We start from the raw sequence: 17,462 nt of genomic DNA on the forward strand, positions 1-17,462 counted from the left end.
TATTCCAGTACTCCACTAATACTAAAGAGCAAGACGTCCCCAGGAATGTTTCTTGACAACTGAAGAAATCTAGCCTTCCATCCCCTGCTACGACACAAACAGCCGTCAGTCTAAAGGTTACGGTTCACTTCTAGGACCATCAACTTACCATTCGGATCCATAAGACTGCCTATATTTTGAGATCTAAGTATTTCCAGACTAACACCATTACCCACCAACCATCCTGAAAGACCACAAGATGAGAATTTCTCATAGATGTCGTAAATTCTAGTGTGCGCTCCAAGATTTCTCATCCTGCTAATGACTACCACATTATGTCAGATGACATAAGATAGTTGAGCAAGTGACCTTGCTTCTGAACTGACTCCAGGGTACTCACATTCTTCACATACCCCAATCTGAGAACAGAAACAAAGATATTTGAAGTGACAGACACCATGATATTGACTGTATATGCTGACACAATTTTATTGTAGCTCAGTTTGAGCAGGAGACCTCACAAATTCTTCATCCTCTACTCCAGAGCTAAAACATACAGAAACAAGAGGAAGCACCCTTAACGAACTGAACATTCAATGCTAAACAGTTCTGAGAGGTGCATGTTTAATTTAATCACCAATTAAATACTCCTGTACATTGTGAAGAACCAGCTTCTCAAGATGGAACCAAATCTGGCAGTTCTTAAAACAGCCATCAAGTAGTGATGGTCCTCCCTGCCAAATCCTTTGGGTTCAAATTGACTAGCGTTCCACCAATGTTAGATGTATTCCTGACCTACGCTGTAATGTATCACATCAGATAGATGTTATTAAATGGTCTGCCAACGATCGCGCAAGTTTGTGCTTTTCTAACTAAAGTACCAACCACTTAGTGAGCACCTTACCAAAGTCTTTAACCCTATGCTGAACAGAGTTATGAATCTGAAGTTTTCTGTAACACCCCTTTTGTCCAGATTCTTCCTCCACAGTGTAAATCCTTGGATCACTCAACTGGGAGCGCTTCCAGCTTCAGTAAACAGCTACCAAATAAGGAAGATCATTTTGGTGGTCGATCACAGTAATACAAAGCATCAAAAGTACAAGTCTTGCATGGCAATTTTCTTGATCAAAATAGACAGAACTACACGGGTGATCTGAAACAAGATGAAATTGGAATACAGTAATTATGTAACGGAGTTTATTTGTGATAAATTCATTGTTTCATATATTATTCCAGTATGGTGTCTATTCACTTGCACACATCACTTTAAAATATTTTTCAATAAATGTAAGGTGAAACACACTAAATTTGTTCTCCCACAAAATCATCATCATCATCGTTTAACGTCCGTTTTCCATGCTGGCATAGGTTGGACGGTTTGACTGGGGTCTGGGAAGCCAGGAGGCTGCACCAGGCTCCAGTCTGATCTGGCAGTGTTTCTACAGCTGGATGCCCTTCCTAATGCCAACCACTCAGTGAGTGTAGTGGGTGGCCTTAGCGAAAGAGGTTGTGAGGTGGACCAGATTGAAAGGGCTGAAGACAAGTGCCAGGCAAGGCTAGCAGCGGCACGATTGGTTGGTGCTTTTTACGTACCACCGGCGCGGAAGTCAGTAAAGGCGGCGCTGGCATCGGCCACGTTCGGATGGTGCTTTTTACGTTCCACCGGCACAGGTATCACAGCTACAATTTTCATTTGAGTTTTTGATGTTGATGTACTTGACTCAATAAGTCTCCTCAAGCACAGCAGGCCATCCTGCGACCCAAGACACTTTGGATGGGCTGGGGCTTCTATGTGAAGCTGGTGCAGGAAACAACCATGAACTCACGTTATTTGTTGGGTCTTCGCAGTCACAGCGTATCTCCAGAGATCTCGGTCTTTCGTCATTGCCTCTGTGAGACCCAACATTCGAAGGTCATGCTTGACCACCTCATCCCATGTCTTCCTGGGTCTACCTCTACCCCGGATTCCTTCAAGTGTTTGGGAGTGGCACTTCTTCACGCATCTCTCCTCATCCATCCATAGTACATGACCATATCAGCGCAGACGTTTCTCTTGCATGCCACATCCGATGCTTCTTATGTCCAGCATTTCTCTCAGGGCACTTACACTCTGTCATGCATGGACACTGACATTACACATCCAGCGGATCATGCTAGATTCATTTCTTTCAAGCCTGCGCATGTCCTCTGCAGTCACAGCCCATGTTTCACTACTGAAGCATGGCAGTTCGCACACATGCATCGTACAATCTACCTTTCACTCCGAGCGGGAGACCCTTTGTCACCAGTAGGGGTGGGTGCTTTCTAAACTTTGCCCAGGCTATTCTTATTCTGGTGGTAACAATCAATGAGCACCCCCCCTACTACTGGGATGCGACTTCTACATCAACAAGTGTATGTGCATATCTATCTACATATATGTATATATATATATATATACACACACATACATACACACACACACATATATATGTACATGTGTGTGTATATATATATCATCATCGTTTAGCATCTGCTTTCCATGCTAGCATGGGTTGGACAGTTCAATTGGGGTCTGGGAAGCCAGAAGGCTGCACCAGGCCCAGTCTGATCTGGCAATGTTTCTACGGCTGGATGCCCTTCCTAACGCCAACCGTGAGTGTAGTGGGTTTTCCTTTCTTCCATGTAGCATGGCTGTTCATACACACACGTCATACAGTCTGCCTTTTACTCTGAGTGAGAGGCCTTTTGTCACCAGCAGAGGTGAGAGCTCTCTGAACTTTGCCCAGGCTATTCTCACTCTAGCAGTTACACTTTCAGCACACCTGCCCCTGCTACTGACTTAGTCACCTAGGTAATGGAAGCTATCAACTATTTCTAGTTTTTCTCCCTAAAATGTGACGGAGGTTGGTCTCTGCGCATTTTCAGTGTTATTTATTGCTATTTTCCTAGTTAGCCTTCCTTTGACATTGCTGTACCTCTTATGTGTCCATAGCTTACACTTGGTGCATCTTATAGAGTTTCTACCTACGCCTTTCCTACAGATTGAGCAGGCCCATCTACCTGAAGACGTTTGTGATTTGTCAACCTTCCTACTTATTAGGACTTTGGTTTTAGAAGGTTGACTCTAAGGCCCTTCGATTCTAATCCTTGCTTCCACACCTGAAACTTCTCCTCCAGTTCTGATAGTGACTCAACAATTAGAGCAAGGTCATCAGCATAGAGGAGCTCCCAAGGGCATCCTGTCTTGAAATCCTCCGTTATTGCCTGGAGGACTATGATAAATAGGAGGGGGCTGAAGACTGAACCTTGGTGGACCCTGACCTCTACCCAGAATTCTTCACTGTACTCATTGCCAACCCTCACCTTACTAGCAGCGTCCCTGTACATGGCTCGTACAACTCTCACTAACCATTCATCTATCCCTAGTTTCCTCATTGACCACCAGATAAGGGATCAGGGGAATCTGTCGAAGGCTTTCTCCATGTCAACAAAAGCCAGGTACAGGGGCTTATCTTTGGCTAGGTATTTCTCCTGCAGCTGCCTTACCAGGAATATAGCATCAGTGGTACTTTTCCCTGGCACGAACCCAAACTGCATCTCATCTAAACTAAATCTCTCTCTAATTAGTTGGGCTATGACCCTCTCCATAACCTTCATTACCTGATCCAACAGCTTGATACCCCTGTAGTTATTTGTATCTAGGGCGTCACCTTTACCTTTGTAGCAGTTGACTATTATGCTGCTACACCAGTCATTGGGTATGACTCATTTATGTATTACCTGGTTAACTATACGGGTGACTAGGCTATAGCCGACACTACCAGATATTCTGAGCATCTCTGCAGTAATTCCTGATGTGCCTGGGGCTTTCCCTGTCTTCATGTTTCTAATTACCTTAAATACCAATGAACTGTCAATTCGGATAGCTGGTCCCTCTGTGGGGTCAACATTCGGCAGACTCTCTTTATCCCATTCATTTTCTTTATCCAGCAACCTTTCATAGTGGAGTCTCCAAACCTCTCTCTTTGCATCCTCATTTAGCGCAAGTGAACCATCATCCATGCGAACACATTTCTCTCCTACCACATCACAATTCTCTCTCACACACTGTCTTGCAACACGAAATACCTCAAGTCTTTCATCCTCACGGGGCAGAACATTGGCAAATTTTTTCTTATCTGCTTCCCCTCTGTCTAAATAAACCTGCCTCCTAGCATCCCTTCTGGCAGTCTGATACACTTCCCTGCTACCACCATTCTTCCAGTCCTTCCAAGCCTGTTTCTTTTGTCTAATAGCCCTGTCAACTACATTGTTCCACCACCATGTTATTCTAGGTCGAGAGGGGACTTTGCACCAGCCACAGATCTGGTCAGTGGCTCTCAGCAGGTTGTCCCTTAGAAACCTCCAGTTGTCTTCTACCTCATGTGAAGCTATATCCCTTTCTATTTTGTCAAAGGCTTCGAGTAATATGTCCTTAAATCTCTGTCCACTCTCAGGATCTTTAAACTTCCAGACCCTTCTTCTCCATATTGGTCGTCTTCTGGTCGTCCTCTTAGTCCTGATCCTAAAGTCACTAACTACCAGTCTATGTTGCAGGGTACATTCTTTGCCTGGGAAGGTTTTGGCATTTATACGCAGCCATCTTTCCCTTTTCCTGGCAAGGATGTAGTCAATTTGGCTGGTATGTCAGCCCGATCGATAGGTGACTAGGTGACTGGTAGGTTTCCTGAAGTTAGTGTTGCAGACCATAAGATCATTCGCATCACAGAACTCCAGCAGCCTGGTTCCCTCCTTGTTGCGGGAACCATAGCCGTAGCCTCCGTGTACACCATGGAAGCCCCCAACATGTTGTCCAACATATCCATTGAAGTCACCAACCACAAAGAGAAGGTCCCTGTCATTCGTCGATGAGGTAGTCTGCAGTAGGGTGCCATAGAATCGGTCTTTCTGTCCATCAGGTAGCCCTGGCTGAGGGGCATAGGCCGATATAATGGTTGCTAATCCATGATGAAGCACTAATCTAATCTTAAGTACTCTATCACATACTCTGACTACCTCGATTACCTTATCTACCCATTTTTTAGCGATAAGTATACCCACGCCTCCAACCCCGTCAGTGTTCCCTGCCCAGAAAATCTTGTACCTGTGTTCCTTGCCTGTGAGGAACCTAGCAGAACCTCCTCTCCACCTCACTTCTTGAATGCAGCATATATCAACACACCTCCGTTCAAGCAACTCAACAATCCTGCCAAACCTACCTTTCAGTGTACCAACGTTGAGGGTGCCAACCCTGAGAGTGTTGGAGGTATAGGACCTAGGCACCTTGGGATGGGGGACAGTAGCTTCATGTACCTGAAAAGAAAACTCGCATTTGGCACGATTCATAGACAAACAATAGACTTAAGTTCAAACCGCGTACACTACACTATCATATTTTGCAATGTATGATCACTACCTTATATAGCAGGGGTGGGGGTGGCGTAAGACTTTTGAAGTGTACATGGGAGACAACCAAGGATGAGAAAATTTGAGACTTCCTGTAGAGGTGGAGGGGGTGGGAGGGTGGTTGCACTGCGAAAACTAGCAGCCATGAAGGAACTATAGAATTATATATATTAAAAACGAGGCGTGAGGCTGAAATAAACAGAGTCAAACGAAAGCACATGGCTTAGTGGTTTGGGCATTTGGATCACAATCGTAAGGTCATGAGTTCAATTCTGGTGATGCTTTGTGTCCTTGAGCAAGACACTTTATTTCTTGCCACTCCAGTCCACTCACCTGGCAAAAATGAGTTGTACTGTATTTCAAAGGACCAGACTTGTCACATTCTGTGTCAAGCTGAATCTCCCTGAGAACTACATTAAGGGTACATGTGTCTGTGGAGTGCTCAACCACTTGTATGTTAATTTCAAGAGCATGCTGTTCTGTTGATTGTATCAGCTGGGACCCTTGTCGTCATAACTGACGGAGTGGTCCTGTCCTATCCTATCCTATATATATATATTAAAAATGGGGAAGGCCAGTTCATGAGATTGCCTTAGGTTCTCTGTCCATAAAGGTTTTAGCTTTATGGTGTATCATCAGACCCCAAAACCTGTTGGCGTATGACCTCTTCAAAATATGGAGGGGGAAAATCCTCCCTATATTTGATATATACTGCTCTACATCTTAGAGTGTGATTCTTCATTGGGTTTGTTTTCTACAAATACACACACATATCCATATATATATACACACACATGGCAATGGACACGCACCATCCGTTCGTGTCTGTTGCCAGCCTCACCTGGCCCCCGTGCCGGTGGCACGTAAAAGCACCATCTGTTCATGGCCGTTTGCCAGCTCCGTCTGGCACCTGTGCAGGTGGCACGTAAAAAGCACCCACTACACTCACGGAGTGGTTGGCGTTAGGAAGGGCATCCAGCCGTAGAAACACTGCCAAATCTGACTGGGCCTGATGAAGCCTTCCGGCTTCACAGACCCCAGTTGAACCGTCCAACCCATGCTAGCATGGAAAACGGATGCTAAATGATGATGATGATTCATTCACTGCAGATACCAAGGACCTTTTCTCCAGTGGCTGCTGCAAATCAGTTTCAGTGAACAATAAGAGTAATGTCCTGTCTGTCACCAGGCTTTGCAGACTACCACAAACACCCTTACACTGTTTCCCAGAGTACCTCGAGAAAATCTAGCACTGGAGTCTGTGGAAAGCTGTTACAATGGATTGAGTGTTTCCTGAGAAGCAAAACCTAATACATTGTGTCTGATGGAGTCCAGTCATGACCAAGTCATCAGTGGAATCCTATTGACTGCTGTGTTTAGAATTTCTTTTTATTCTATAAATGACCTTGCAGATTTCATTAAACATAGCACCATAAAAATCTTTGCAGAGAACTCTAGGCTTCAGAAAGTCATCAAGTAGTGCATGATCCAGCAAAATTTTAATGGGATCTATTCTCAGTGGATGCCAAAAAGGTATTGCAACGGAACGAGAATAAACTGAGCCTCAAAAAAAGGGAACATATTCTGAAAAACTGTGTTCACTACCATTGGAATATCAACTGGTGCTATTGAATAATATCAGAGACTTTGGTGTAACTGTCGACAGCCTTAGCTGGAGTACACATATCAACAAAATGGCTGATATGGCCGGCGGAATGTGCTCATGGATCTTCAGAACTTTTCAGTCTAGAGGTCATGAAATCATCATTCTTTTCTTCTCCATGTTTGCCAGACATTTGTGGTCCCCCTACACAAAACGAGATATAATGAGGATTGAAGCACTGCAGAGATCAATCACACACACAAAAGAAATAAATGAGCAAGTGGTATGATGGTACTTGATTATTGGGTCACCTCAAAAACCTGAAACTCTGTTCAGTCCGATGCCGCCATGAGCACTATGGTATTTATACCAACTTTATCTAAATAATATCAATTGGCGCAGGAGTGGCTGTGTGGTAAGTAGCTTGCTAACCAACCACATGGTTCCGGGTTCAGTCCCACTGCGTGGCATCTTGAGCAAGTGTCTTCTGCTATAGCCCCGGGCCGACCAATGCCTTGTGAGTGGATTTGGTAGACGGAAACTGAAAGAAGCCTGTCGTATATATGTATATATATATAAGTGTGTGTGTTTGTGGGTTTGTGTGTCTGTGTTTGTCCCCCTAGCATTGCTTGACAACCAATGCTGGTGTGTTTACGTCCCCGTCACTTAGCAGTTCGGCAAAAGAGACCGATAGAATAAGTACTGGGCTTACAAAGAATAAGTCCCGGGGTCGATTTGCTCGACTAAAGGCGGTGCTCCAGCATGGCCACAGTCAAATGACTGAAACAAGTAAAAGAGTAAAAGAGTAAGGAGTTTACGAGTTGCCCAAGACTAAGCCCCTGTGCCTTACGCTCCAACAAAAGTCAAGTTCACATCACATGAGAACTTTTTTTTTAACCTCTTATGATCCTATTTTATTCAATGTTATCCCAAAAGAAATTAAAGTAGAAAAAGACCCCCACAACCTTCAAATGGTACCCAGATAAACTTCTCCAAGAAGTACCAGACAAACCACCAAAACGTGGATTCATCTCAGCCAACAACTCTTTGCTTGAATGGTCGATGATGTCCGAAAACATGGCTTAAAAGATCTCTGCAGCTGGTGTTTTAAGCTCGTCATAACTTAGATTGGCTGAAACCAATCTAGGTCATATATCTATCAAAACAGATCCGCGTTCGATTGTGCTGAAATAACTTAGAACAATTTATCAGTTGATCTTTTAGGTTGACATGGTCCGGGAAAATACTGACCGAAACATAAGTTTATAGTTATGATTAATAATAATAATAATAATAATAATAATAATAATTGTGTACAGTGCTCAGGTGCACTACAACTCATCTAAAGTGTATATATAATCAGGTGTAGTTTCGGCGGATTTCAGAAAGCATGAGGGCCTTAAAGGATGCAGTGTCATGGCAGTCAACAACTGACGCAGGCAGTTTATTCCATGCTTTAGCAACTCTGAGCGTGAAAAAATGTTTCCGAAAGTCATGGGAGCTGTGTTGTTTTCTGACTTTGTAGGCATGTCCACGTGTGTTAGACACATGGAGATCAAAAAGGTGTTCAGTGTTGTTGTTGGTGAGGTGGTTGATAACTTTGTGGGTGTTTACCAAGTCCGTCGCCAGACGCCGGAGTTTCAGTGAATCCATGCCCAGGGAGTAGAAAGAGATGGAGAGAGAGAAAAGGAGTGTGAAAAAAAGAGAGAGGATGAGAGAAAATGAGGGAGAGACAGAGAAAGCAAGAGTATGAGAGAGAGAGAGAGAGACAGACAGAGAGGTTTAAGCATGGCTGGTTTGTAACTTAGTAGACCGATAGAAGGAAACCGATAGAATAAGTAGTGTCTGGGGAGAGTCATTTTCTTTTTGTGTCTTACAATGTAACACACTCACTGGTAAAATTTCCACTTATTTCTTATTCAATAGTCTTGACTTTACCGGTGAGTGTGTTATATTATAAGGCACAGAAAGAAAATGACTCTCTCCCCAGACACAACAGAATATGCTTCAACACACGAACTCACATAAAGAATCTTGCAAACCAAATACCAAAACAGTGGGATCGATTCGTTCGACTAGAATTCCCCATCTTGGCCACAGTCTAATGACTGAAATAAGTAAAGGATAAAAGAAAAAGGAGAGAGAGAGAAAGAAACAAGGACAGAGAGAGAGAGAGAGAGAAACAGGGAGGGTTAGAGTGAAAGGAAGGTGGAGAGGCTTTTCAAGGGAAGTAATTGTTAAAACATTATAAAGAGTAATCTCCCTTATATCATTAACAATTTTTCTTTTTTAGTGAAGAATTGGCAAAAATTAAATGGTTGATATAAGTTTATATTCTTTAAAAGAGAATTACTGTCATAACGTTTTTATTTCCACTTTCGCATTTTGATATTTGACTGCAATATACAAGTCCAATCAGAGAGCTCCTTCTATATTTATCTCATAACTTCCACTTATCCCTTCTAAATAATGATAATAATGAAATTATTGTATACAGTGCTCAGGTGCACCACAACGCAAATAAATGAAAAATAATAATGAATTTTTGTGTGCTATATGCACAAAACTTGCAATTTGAGGTAGGGAACTAGGTGATTACATCGACTCCAGTGCTTGACTAATACTTTATTATATTGACCCCAGAGAGAGGAAAGGCAAAGTTGGTTCTGGCGATATATGAACTCAGAATATAAAGAACCATAAGAAATACCGTAAGACGGGTCTGAATAATAATAATAAAAATAATACTAATAATAATAATAAAAATAATAATAATAATAATAATAATAATAATAATAATAATAATAATAATAATAAATGAACGAACTATTGAGTTTGGTTTAATGGCCTACCAATGTATACTATGAGTTTCTTTGCCCTAGGAGTCGGGAAGATACTCGGCAAGAAATGGAAGCAAATTTGAAAGAAGAAAAAAAAAGTAGTAATAATAATAATAATAATAATAATAATAATAATAATAAGTACTGTCCACGTCACTAGAAAAACCCTTGATGTGTTTCTCTTCTGCCCTCGCCAAATTTTCAATTATACTTCAGCATCTGTTACCCTCCACTTGCCCTGAGGTGCTGGGTGTGTCCCTAGAAGTGATTGCATTAAACATTCACATTAAAAGTAAACTAATGATGATGATGATAAATTATTGAAAACTAACTCAAAGCTTATTTTGCTGGGTATGGCGGAAAGTGTCAGCTGTCGACAGGCAGCAGGCTAGGGTGGAGCTAGCAGAACAGTTAGCACGCCGGGCGAAATGCTTTGCGGTATTTCGTCTCCCGTTACGTTGTGAGTTCAAATTCCGCCGAGGTCGACTTTGCCTTTCATCCTTTCGGGGTCAATAAATTTAGTACCAGTTACGCACTGGGGTCGATGTAATCGACTTAATCCATTTGTCTGTCCTTGTTTGTCCCCTCCATGTTTAGCCTCTTGTGGGTAGTAAAGAAACAGATACTTGTTTACTTGTCATACTTTAAGAACCCCTAGAATTGTTCGCAGGGTTCTTGAAGGATGACAAGTAAACAAGTGTGACCTTAGCCTGATCCCTGCTGGCTAAGGTGACACTTAGCTGTGGACAGCTGACACTTTGCATCGTACCTAGCAAAATAAGCTGTGAGTTTTCATCACGTAATAATAATAATAATAATAATAAGTTATTGAAAAATAACATACGTAGTAAACATAGAGAAAATATTACCGTTAAGAAAATCAATAAATATATTTAAATAAAGTAATATAGATGTTAAATAAAGTAATATAGATGTTAAATAAAGTAATATAGATGTTAAATAAAGTAATATAGATGCTATAAATGCTGTTGAAGAAGTTGTATTAAGTTTATACAATTAAAAAGTATTTCTGTTAATTCTGAGTGTTTTTTTGTTTTTTTTCCCTTTAAACCCAAATCCTTGAACGGAACATATTCTCAGTTGACACCGTCTGACCAAGGGCAGACAACCTGGTGACGTTGACCCTTTGCTGTGAAATCTGGGAACCATGGAACTTCCCGAAGTGAAATATGACGTGACGGAATACATCGAAACGGTAAGCAAATTGGTTTTGGAATTGACGACGAGGGTTTCGCTAAATTCTGCGGCAAATGTCGACGACGCATGACATGTCACAGTTGACATCAGGATTTTGTCTGGGTAAAAATTGAAATCCAAAGAGACTTCTTAAGGTTTTTGTCTAAGGAACTGCTCGAAACATTAGGTTCTTTATCTCGGCCCCTTTTCGGGATTTCTTTATTTTCTAACCAGCGAGGAAGGTGCTGCATGGTTGTTAGACTTACTCGAAATAGCAGTGAAATGTATCTTAAACCACACCCAACCGTCCTTTAAAGTAAGGGGAACATTCCCCTGTAGTGGGGGTGTGGAGATGAGATGGAAATATAATTTAAGGGCAGAATGTATGAGTGAGGAAAGATGAGATGGTCACGGATGGCAAGGCTTCACCTGTAGATTTTCTTTACTAATCCTGGCAAAGGCTAAACAACGCCAGCATTTAATTTAGCTTTTTTTTTTCGTTAGCAAACTTTAATGATAATGTGACTAACGTGTAAATATTGACGTTAATTAAGGTATATATTGTGTTTTTATATAAAGAGGATCGATTGTTTCTTTTAGATTTCCTTCTTCAGAATTTCCATTGCTGCCACCTACACTTAATTTGAATTAGTATTCTGTACAATGATAACTGTCAACTGTTTTGTGTGTGTGTGTATATATATATATACACACACACACACGTGCGCGCACGCACACACACACTTCAACAAATACCCATTAGTCCAAAAATATTATATATAGAGTCTTCGTTGTCACTTATCGTTAGAATACTCTAATGTAGTACCATTATATTCGTTTTATATGTAACACATAAAGCGAACGTGTGGTTCTCTATTTCGTTGCTCGTCATAAATAAGGAAAGGACACACTAAGTGATTGAGCCCTATAAACTCCCGAAAGAAGGTGTTAAGGGTGCACCATCGAGATGTCCTGCATTTGGCATCATCATCATTTAGCATCCGTTTTCCATGCTGGCATGGGTCGGATGGTTTGACAGGAGTTGCACCACACTCCATTGTCTTGTTTTTCGCATGGTTTCTACGGCTGGATGCCCTTCTTCACTGCAACCGAAGTCAGTCAGGAAAAATCGAAATCAAAAAGGAAGAATCTGTATTTATGAAGTTGGCAGAAAACTACTTGAATGATCAATATGAAATCCAATGCACTCTAATGACTATGATATCTCAGAACTTCTGGACAGATTTAAATAAAACTAAATATAAGAAAATGTGGTTTCAAAGTAAAACAATTTAATGGATCACTCGATCAAAAGTTTGACACATTAATAGAAACTGTTTAAAAAATTGAAAGTTTGAATATAATTGTTTCTGAATCATCATCATCGTCTAACTCCATTTTCCATGCTGGCATGGGTTGGACGGTTCGACTGGGGTCTAGAAAGCTAGGAGGCTGCACCAGTCCCCACTCTGATCTGGCAATGTTTCTACAGCTGGGTGCCCTTTCTAACGCCAACCACTCCAAGAGTGTAGTGGGTGCTTTTTAAGTGCTACTGGCACAGGGGCCAGAGGAGCTGGCATCAACCATGATTGGATGGTGCTTTTTATATGTCACCGGCACAGAAGCCAGTCAAAGTGGCACTGGCATTGGCCACGTTCGAGTGGTACTTTTTATGTGCAACCGGCACAGAGCTCACAACTACAACTTGCGTTTGATTTGATTTTGATATTGTTGATGTACTTGACTCCATAGGTCTCCTCAAGCACGAGATGTCGCCCTACGATCCAAGGTACTTTTGAGTGGGCTGGTTATGTGACACTGGTGTAGGTTACAGCTGTGGACTCAATTTATTTGCCAGGTTTTCTCAGTCACATCAAGTTCAGTTGTCTGTTTGGGCATGGTTTCTACAACTGGATGCCCTTCCGAACACCAACCACTTTACAGAGTGTACTGTGTGCCTTTTACATGGTACCATCACCAGTGCTTTTTATGTGGTACCAACACTGACAGGGTCACCAAGTACTTTTCAAGACAAAATCCCACCTCAACCGGGAGGTGGGGGTGTGAATTTGTGCCAGTTTAGAGGTTCAAGAAATGGAAGGGATAGATATAGATGTCTCGCTGAAGAAGAGATACATGAATACTCCATTTGGAAAAGGAAAGAGTGTTAAAGAGTAAAATAAAGAGAGGTGATGGTGACGACGTGTCAGGACATTGGGGGTGATGAAAATAGATTAGGTGGTATATGGGTGAGTGAACAGGTTGAAGTAACTGTAGCAAATGATGGGGAGAAATATAGGAGAGACTCAGGGTTGCAGTAGATATGTGAAGGCATTGAGAGTGAGAAGCTGATGGCGGAGAGTAGCAGTGGGAGGAGAGAGAAGGTGCAGAAAAGGGGTGATTGTTGGAGGCAGTGGGTGGTGGGGAGAAGATGGCAAGTATGTAATATGAGCCTATTCCGTTCACAGGTGATAGAGGAAGTGATGGGTATTGGGGGATGAAATGAGGTTGGGGGGAGAAGGTTGATGGGGTAGACAGGATGGAGATAAACATTACCAGCATGGTTTTAAGATGTCAACTCTGTCGTGGTTGACGAGTCCTCTTGAGTAGAGGGAATACAAGTTTGCAGAAGGGTGAAATAGGAGACAGGAGTAGCTTAGGGGGGAAAATATTACAGAAAGTAGTGAATGGTGTGTAATGTGTAGGAGTTGCGGAGGGGAGAGACAGAGGAATGGATAAGGAGTTGTTATAGGAGGTGGATTATGGTGGTAGAATTGGGAGGATATTGAGAAGCAGATAAAAGAAGGTGTTTAGAATGGAAGTATAGCAGAAGTCAAAAAAGGGGACAGTGGCTGAAAGCACAACAAGGTGATTGGTTGAAATGGTATTGGTAGAGTGGATGAGTTAAGGAAGTAGTCTGGGGAGGGGCACCTTTTGGAAGGATATGGTATGTAATATATGCAATATATTATAGGTGAGTACAGCAAATGCTAGATGTGACAGGGTGGAAGGACGGGTGGATGCAGATATTGCCACACATGAACAGGCATATCTAAATGGTTATAGGGTTTCCTTTTTACTGTAATGGGTGGGTCTTCTTGAGCATAGCAAGTCATGAATCTTCTCGGTCCTTATCCCTGGACTGGTGGTACGTAAAAAGCACTATCCGAATCGTGGCCGATGCCAGCGCCGCCTCGACTGGCTTCTGTGCTGGTGGCACGTAAAAAGCACCATCCGAATCGTGGCCGATGCCAGTGCCGCCTCGACTGGCTTCTGTGCCGGTGGCACGTAAAAAGCACCATCCGAATCGTGGCCGATGCCAGTGCCGCCTCGACTGGCTTCTGTGCTGGTGGTACGTAAAAAGCACTATCCGAATCGTGGCCGATGCCAGCGCCGCCTCGACTGGCTTCTGTGCTGGTGGCACGTAAAAAGCACCATCCGAATCGTGGCCGATGCCAGTGCCGCCTCGACTGGCTTCTGTGCTGGTGGCACGTAAAAAGCACCATCCGAATCGTGGCCGATGCCAGTGCCGCCTCGACTGGCTTCTGTGCTGGTGGTACGTAAAAAGCACTATCCGAATCGTGGCCGATGCCAGCGCCGCCTCGACTGGCTTCTGTGCCGGTGGCACGTAAAAAGCACCATCCGAATCGTGGCCGATGCCAGTGCAGCCTCGACTGGCTTCTGTGCCGGTGGCACGTAAAAAGCACCATCCGAATCGTGGTCGATGCCAGTGCCGGTGGCACGTAAAATGCACCAATCCGACCGTGGCCGTTGCCAGCCTCGCCTGGCACCTGTGCAGGTGGCACGTAAAAAGCACCCACTACACTCACAGAGTGGTTGGCGTTAGGAAGGGCATCCAGCTGTAGAAACATTGCCAGATAAGACTGGAGCCTGGTGCAGCCTCCTGGCTTCCCAGATCCCCTGGTCGAACCGTCCAACCCATGCTAGCATGGAAAACAGACGTTAAACGATGATGATGATGATCAGGCTCCAATACTTCATCTCTTGTCTTCCGGGGGTTTCCATATGTTCCATCCACTTTCTTTATGCAACTGTTCTTTTTCCATACTCATCCCTCAACTAAACCAACACACTCCTCTCTCTCTCTCTCGCATATAACTTCAGATTCCTTTTATGTCTTATTTTTTTGCGTTCAATAAATCTGCACTTTGTCATACACACACACACACACACACACACGTGTGTGTGTACCCTTGTCTCGACATTACTTGGTGGTTGTAAACAAGCATACTGCTTGCTTCCAGTCTTCTGTGAAAAGCATGTCTGGTCACGGGGCAATGTTACTTTGCCTAGAAGCAGGTGACAGTTGGTGAAAGGATGGGCATCCAACCATGGAAACCATGCTGAAACAGACATTGAAGCTCAGTGCAGTCCTCTGACCTGCCACAACATTCAAGCCAGATGGAATACAGATGCTAAATGAGGATTATGTAAATATATATTAGGTCTCTGTAACGTAATGCGATAAAGTGTTCCCATGATAATCTGCTGTGGTTAAATATCCAATTTAGGTGTTCAAATAACCACAATGGTGAATTGTATGCAGGAACAAATGGCTTGTGTTTTTCATAATTTATCATATATATATATATGTGGAGGCGCAATGGCCCAGTGGTTAGAGCAGCGGACTCGCGGTTATGATTCCCAGACCGAGCATTGTGAGTGTTCATTGAGCAAAAACACCTAAAACTCCACGTGACTCTGGCAAGGGATGGTGGTGATCCCTGCTGTACTCTTTCGCCACAACTTTCTCTCACTCTTTCTTCGGTTGGCCTGCTTGCTTAGCCAGCGGGGTGGTGTCATTTGAAAGCTAAAACACTGCGAAGTGCATTGTGACCAGCAATGTGTAACAACATCTGATAGCCTGGTCGGTCACGGTGATAAATATATATATCTATCTATATGTTAGTTAGTTAGTTAATTTGGCTCAAAAGCAAATAGCAAGGCTATGTAGGGGGACATGGAGTTAAGTACAGGGTGGTGTTCATGTAAAGAGTTTAGGCCACTTGAGGTCCAGGAAGGCTTTGAACAAAGCGGTCGTCGGCATCTTCACCATCTCGTCTGGCAGCTTGTTCCACGGATCCGCAACCTGGACGGAGAAAGCTCCTCTCCTTCGATTGAGATGAAATCGTCGCAGGTAGAGCTTTTCGGAATGACCCCGCAGCCGACGCTCTGGAGCAGGAGTGAAGAACAGCTCTTTCGAGAGGTTATATATATATATATATATATAAATGTGAAGGTGCATGGCTCAGTGGTTAGAGCATTGAGCTTACGATTGTGAGGTTGTGAGTTCGAATTCCGGACTGGGCTGCATGTTGTGTTCTTGAGCAAGGCACTTTATTTCACATTGCTCCAGTTCACTCAACTGTAGAAATGAGTTGCGACATCACGGGTGCCAAGCTGTATCGGCCCCTTTGCCTTTCCCTTGGATAACACTGGTGGCGTGGAGAGGGGAAGCTGGTATGCATGGGCGACTGCTGGTCTTCCATAAACAACCCTGCCCGGACTTGTGCCTGGGTGGGTAACTTTGTAGGTGCACTCCATAAAGTGGGTCTCAACATATATATAAATTAACAGAATGAGATAAAAATCCAAGGCTGTGAAAGATTTCAGAACATTTATAAAGAGAAGGTCTTACAGCTGTTTCGGGGATATTTTATATATCCCTTCATCAGAGACGGTGCGAGAAAATGGTTATTCTAGAGAATAACCTGCCCATTCCTTCTATCAATTTATCCTGACTGACCACTGGCCAGTACACTTTCCCGCTCTTCATTTCTTTATTATCTCTCTCCCCACTTTTCTTTTTTTTTTCTTTTTTTCCTCTCTTCCTGTTTTTGATTTGAACTTACAAACACATTCCAAACTTTTAATATTATTGGGATATATATATGTGTGTGTGTATATATCATCACCATCATTGTTTAACGTCCATTGTATCCGAATTGTGGCCAATGCCAGCGCCGCCTCGACTGGCTTCCGTATCAGTGGCACGTAAAAAGCACCATCCGAATCGTGGCCGAAGCCAGTGCCGCCTCGACTGGCTTCTGTGCCGGTGGCACATAAAAAGCACCATCCGAATCGTGGCCGAAGCCAGTGCCGCCTCGACTGGCTTCCGTGCAGGTGGCACGTAAAATGCACCAATCCGACCGTGGCCAATGCCAGCCTCGCCTGGCACCAGTGCAGGTGGCACGTAAAAAGCACCCACTACACTCACGGAGTGGTTGGCATAGGAAGGGCATCCAGCTGTAGAAACATTGCCAGATAAGACCGGAGCCTGGTGCAGCCTTCTGGCTTCCCAGATCCCCGGTCGAACCATCCAACCCGTGCTAGCATGGAGAACGGATGTTAAACGATGATGTCCATGCCAGCATGGGTTGAACAGTTTGACCAGG

General features: G+C 43.4%; 1 protein-coding gene and 1 long non-coding RNA gene across 2 annotated transcripts in view; one reads left to right on the plus strand and one right to left on the minus strand.

The window, feature by feature from the left end:
• Positions 1-3,599: 3,599 nt before the first annotated feature.
• LOC118766092 lies at positions 3,600-16,857 on the minus strand. Its single transcript, XR_005002022.1, has 3 exons — positions 16,779-16,857; positions 5,058-5,063; positions 3,600-3,612 (listed from the first exon to the last, which is right to left on the minus strand). It is a non-coding gene; the product is annotated as an uncharacterized LOC118766092 (long non-coding RNA).
• The window catches only part of LOC115210627 (dynactin subunit 5), a 31,425-nt gene continuing 24,913 nt past the window's right edge, over positions 10,951-17,462 (plus strand). The window contains exon 1 of the mRNA XM_029779252.2: positions 10,951-11,065. Within this exon, the coding sequence (XP_029635112.1) occupies positions 11,018-11,065 (48 nt within the window). The 5' untranslated portion in view covers positions 10,951-11,017. The remainder of the gene's footprint in view (positions 11,066-17,462) is intronic.

This window comes from Octopus sinensis, linkage group LG1 (genome assembly GCF_006345805.1).
Source record: "Octopus sinensis linkage group LG1, ASM634580v1, whole genome shotgun sequence".
Lineage (NCBI taxonomy): Eukaryota > Metazoa > Mollusca > Cephalopoda > Octopoda > Octopodidae > Octopus > Octopus sinensis.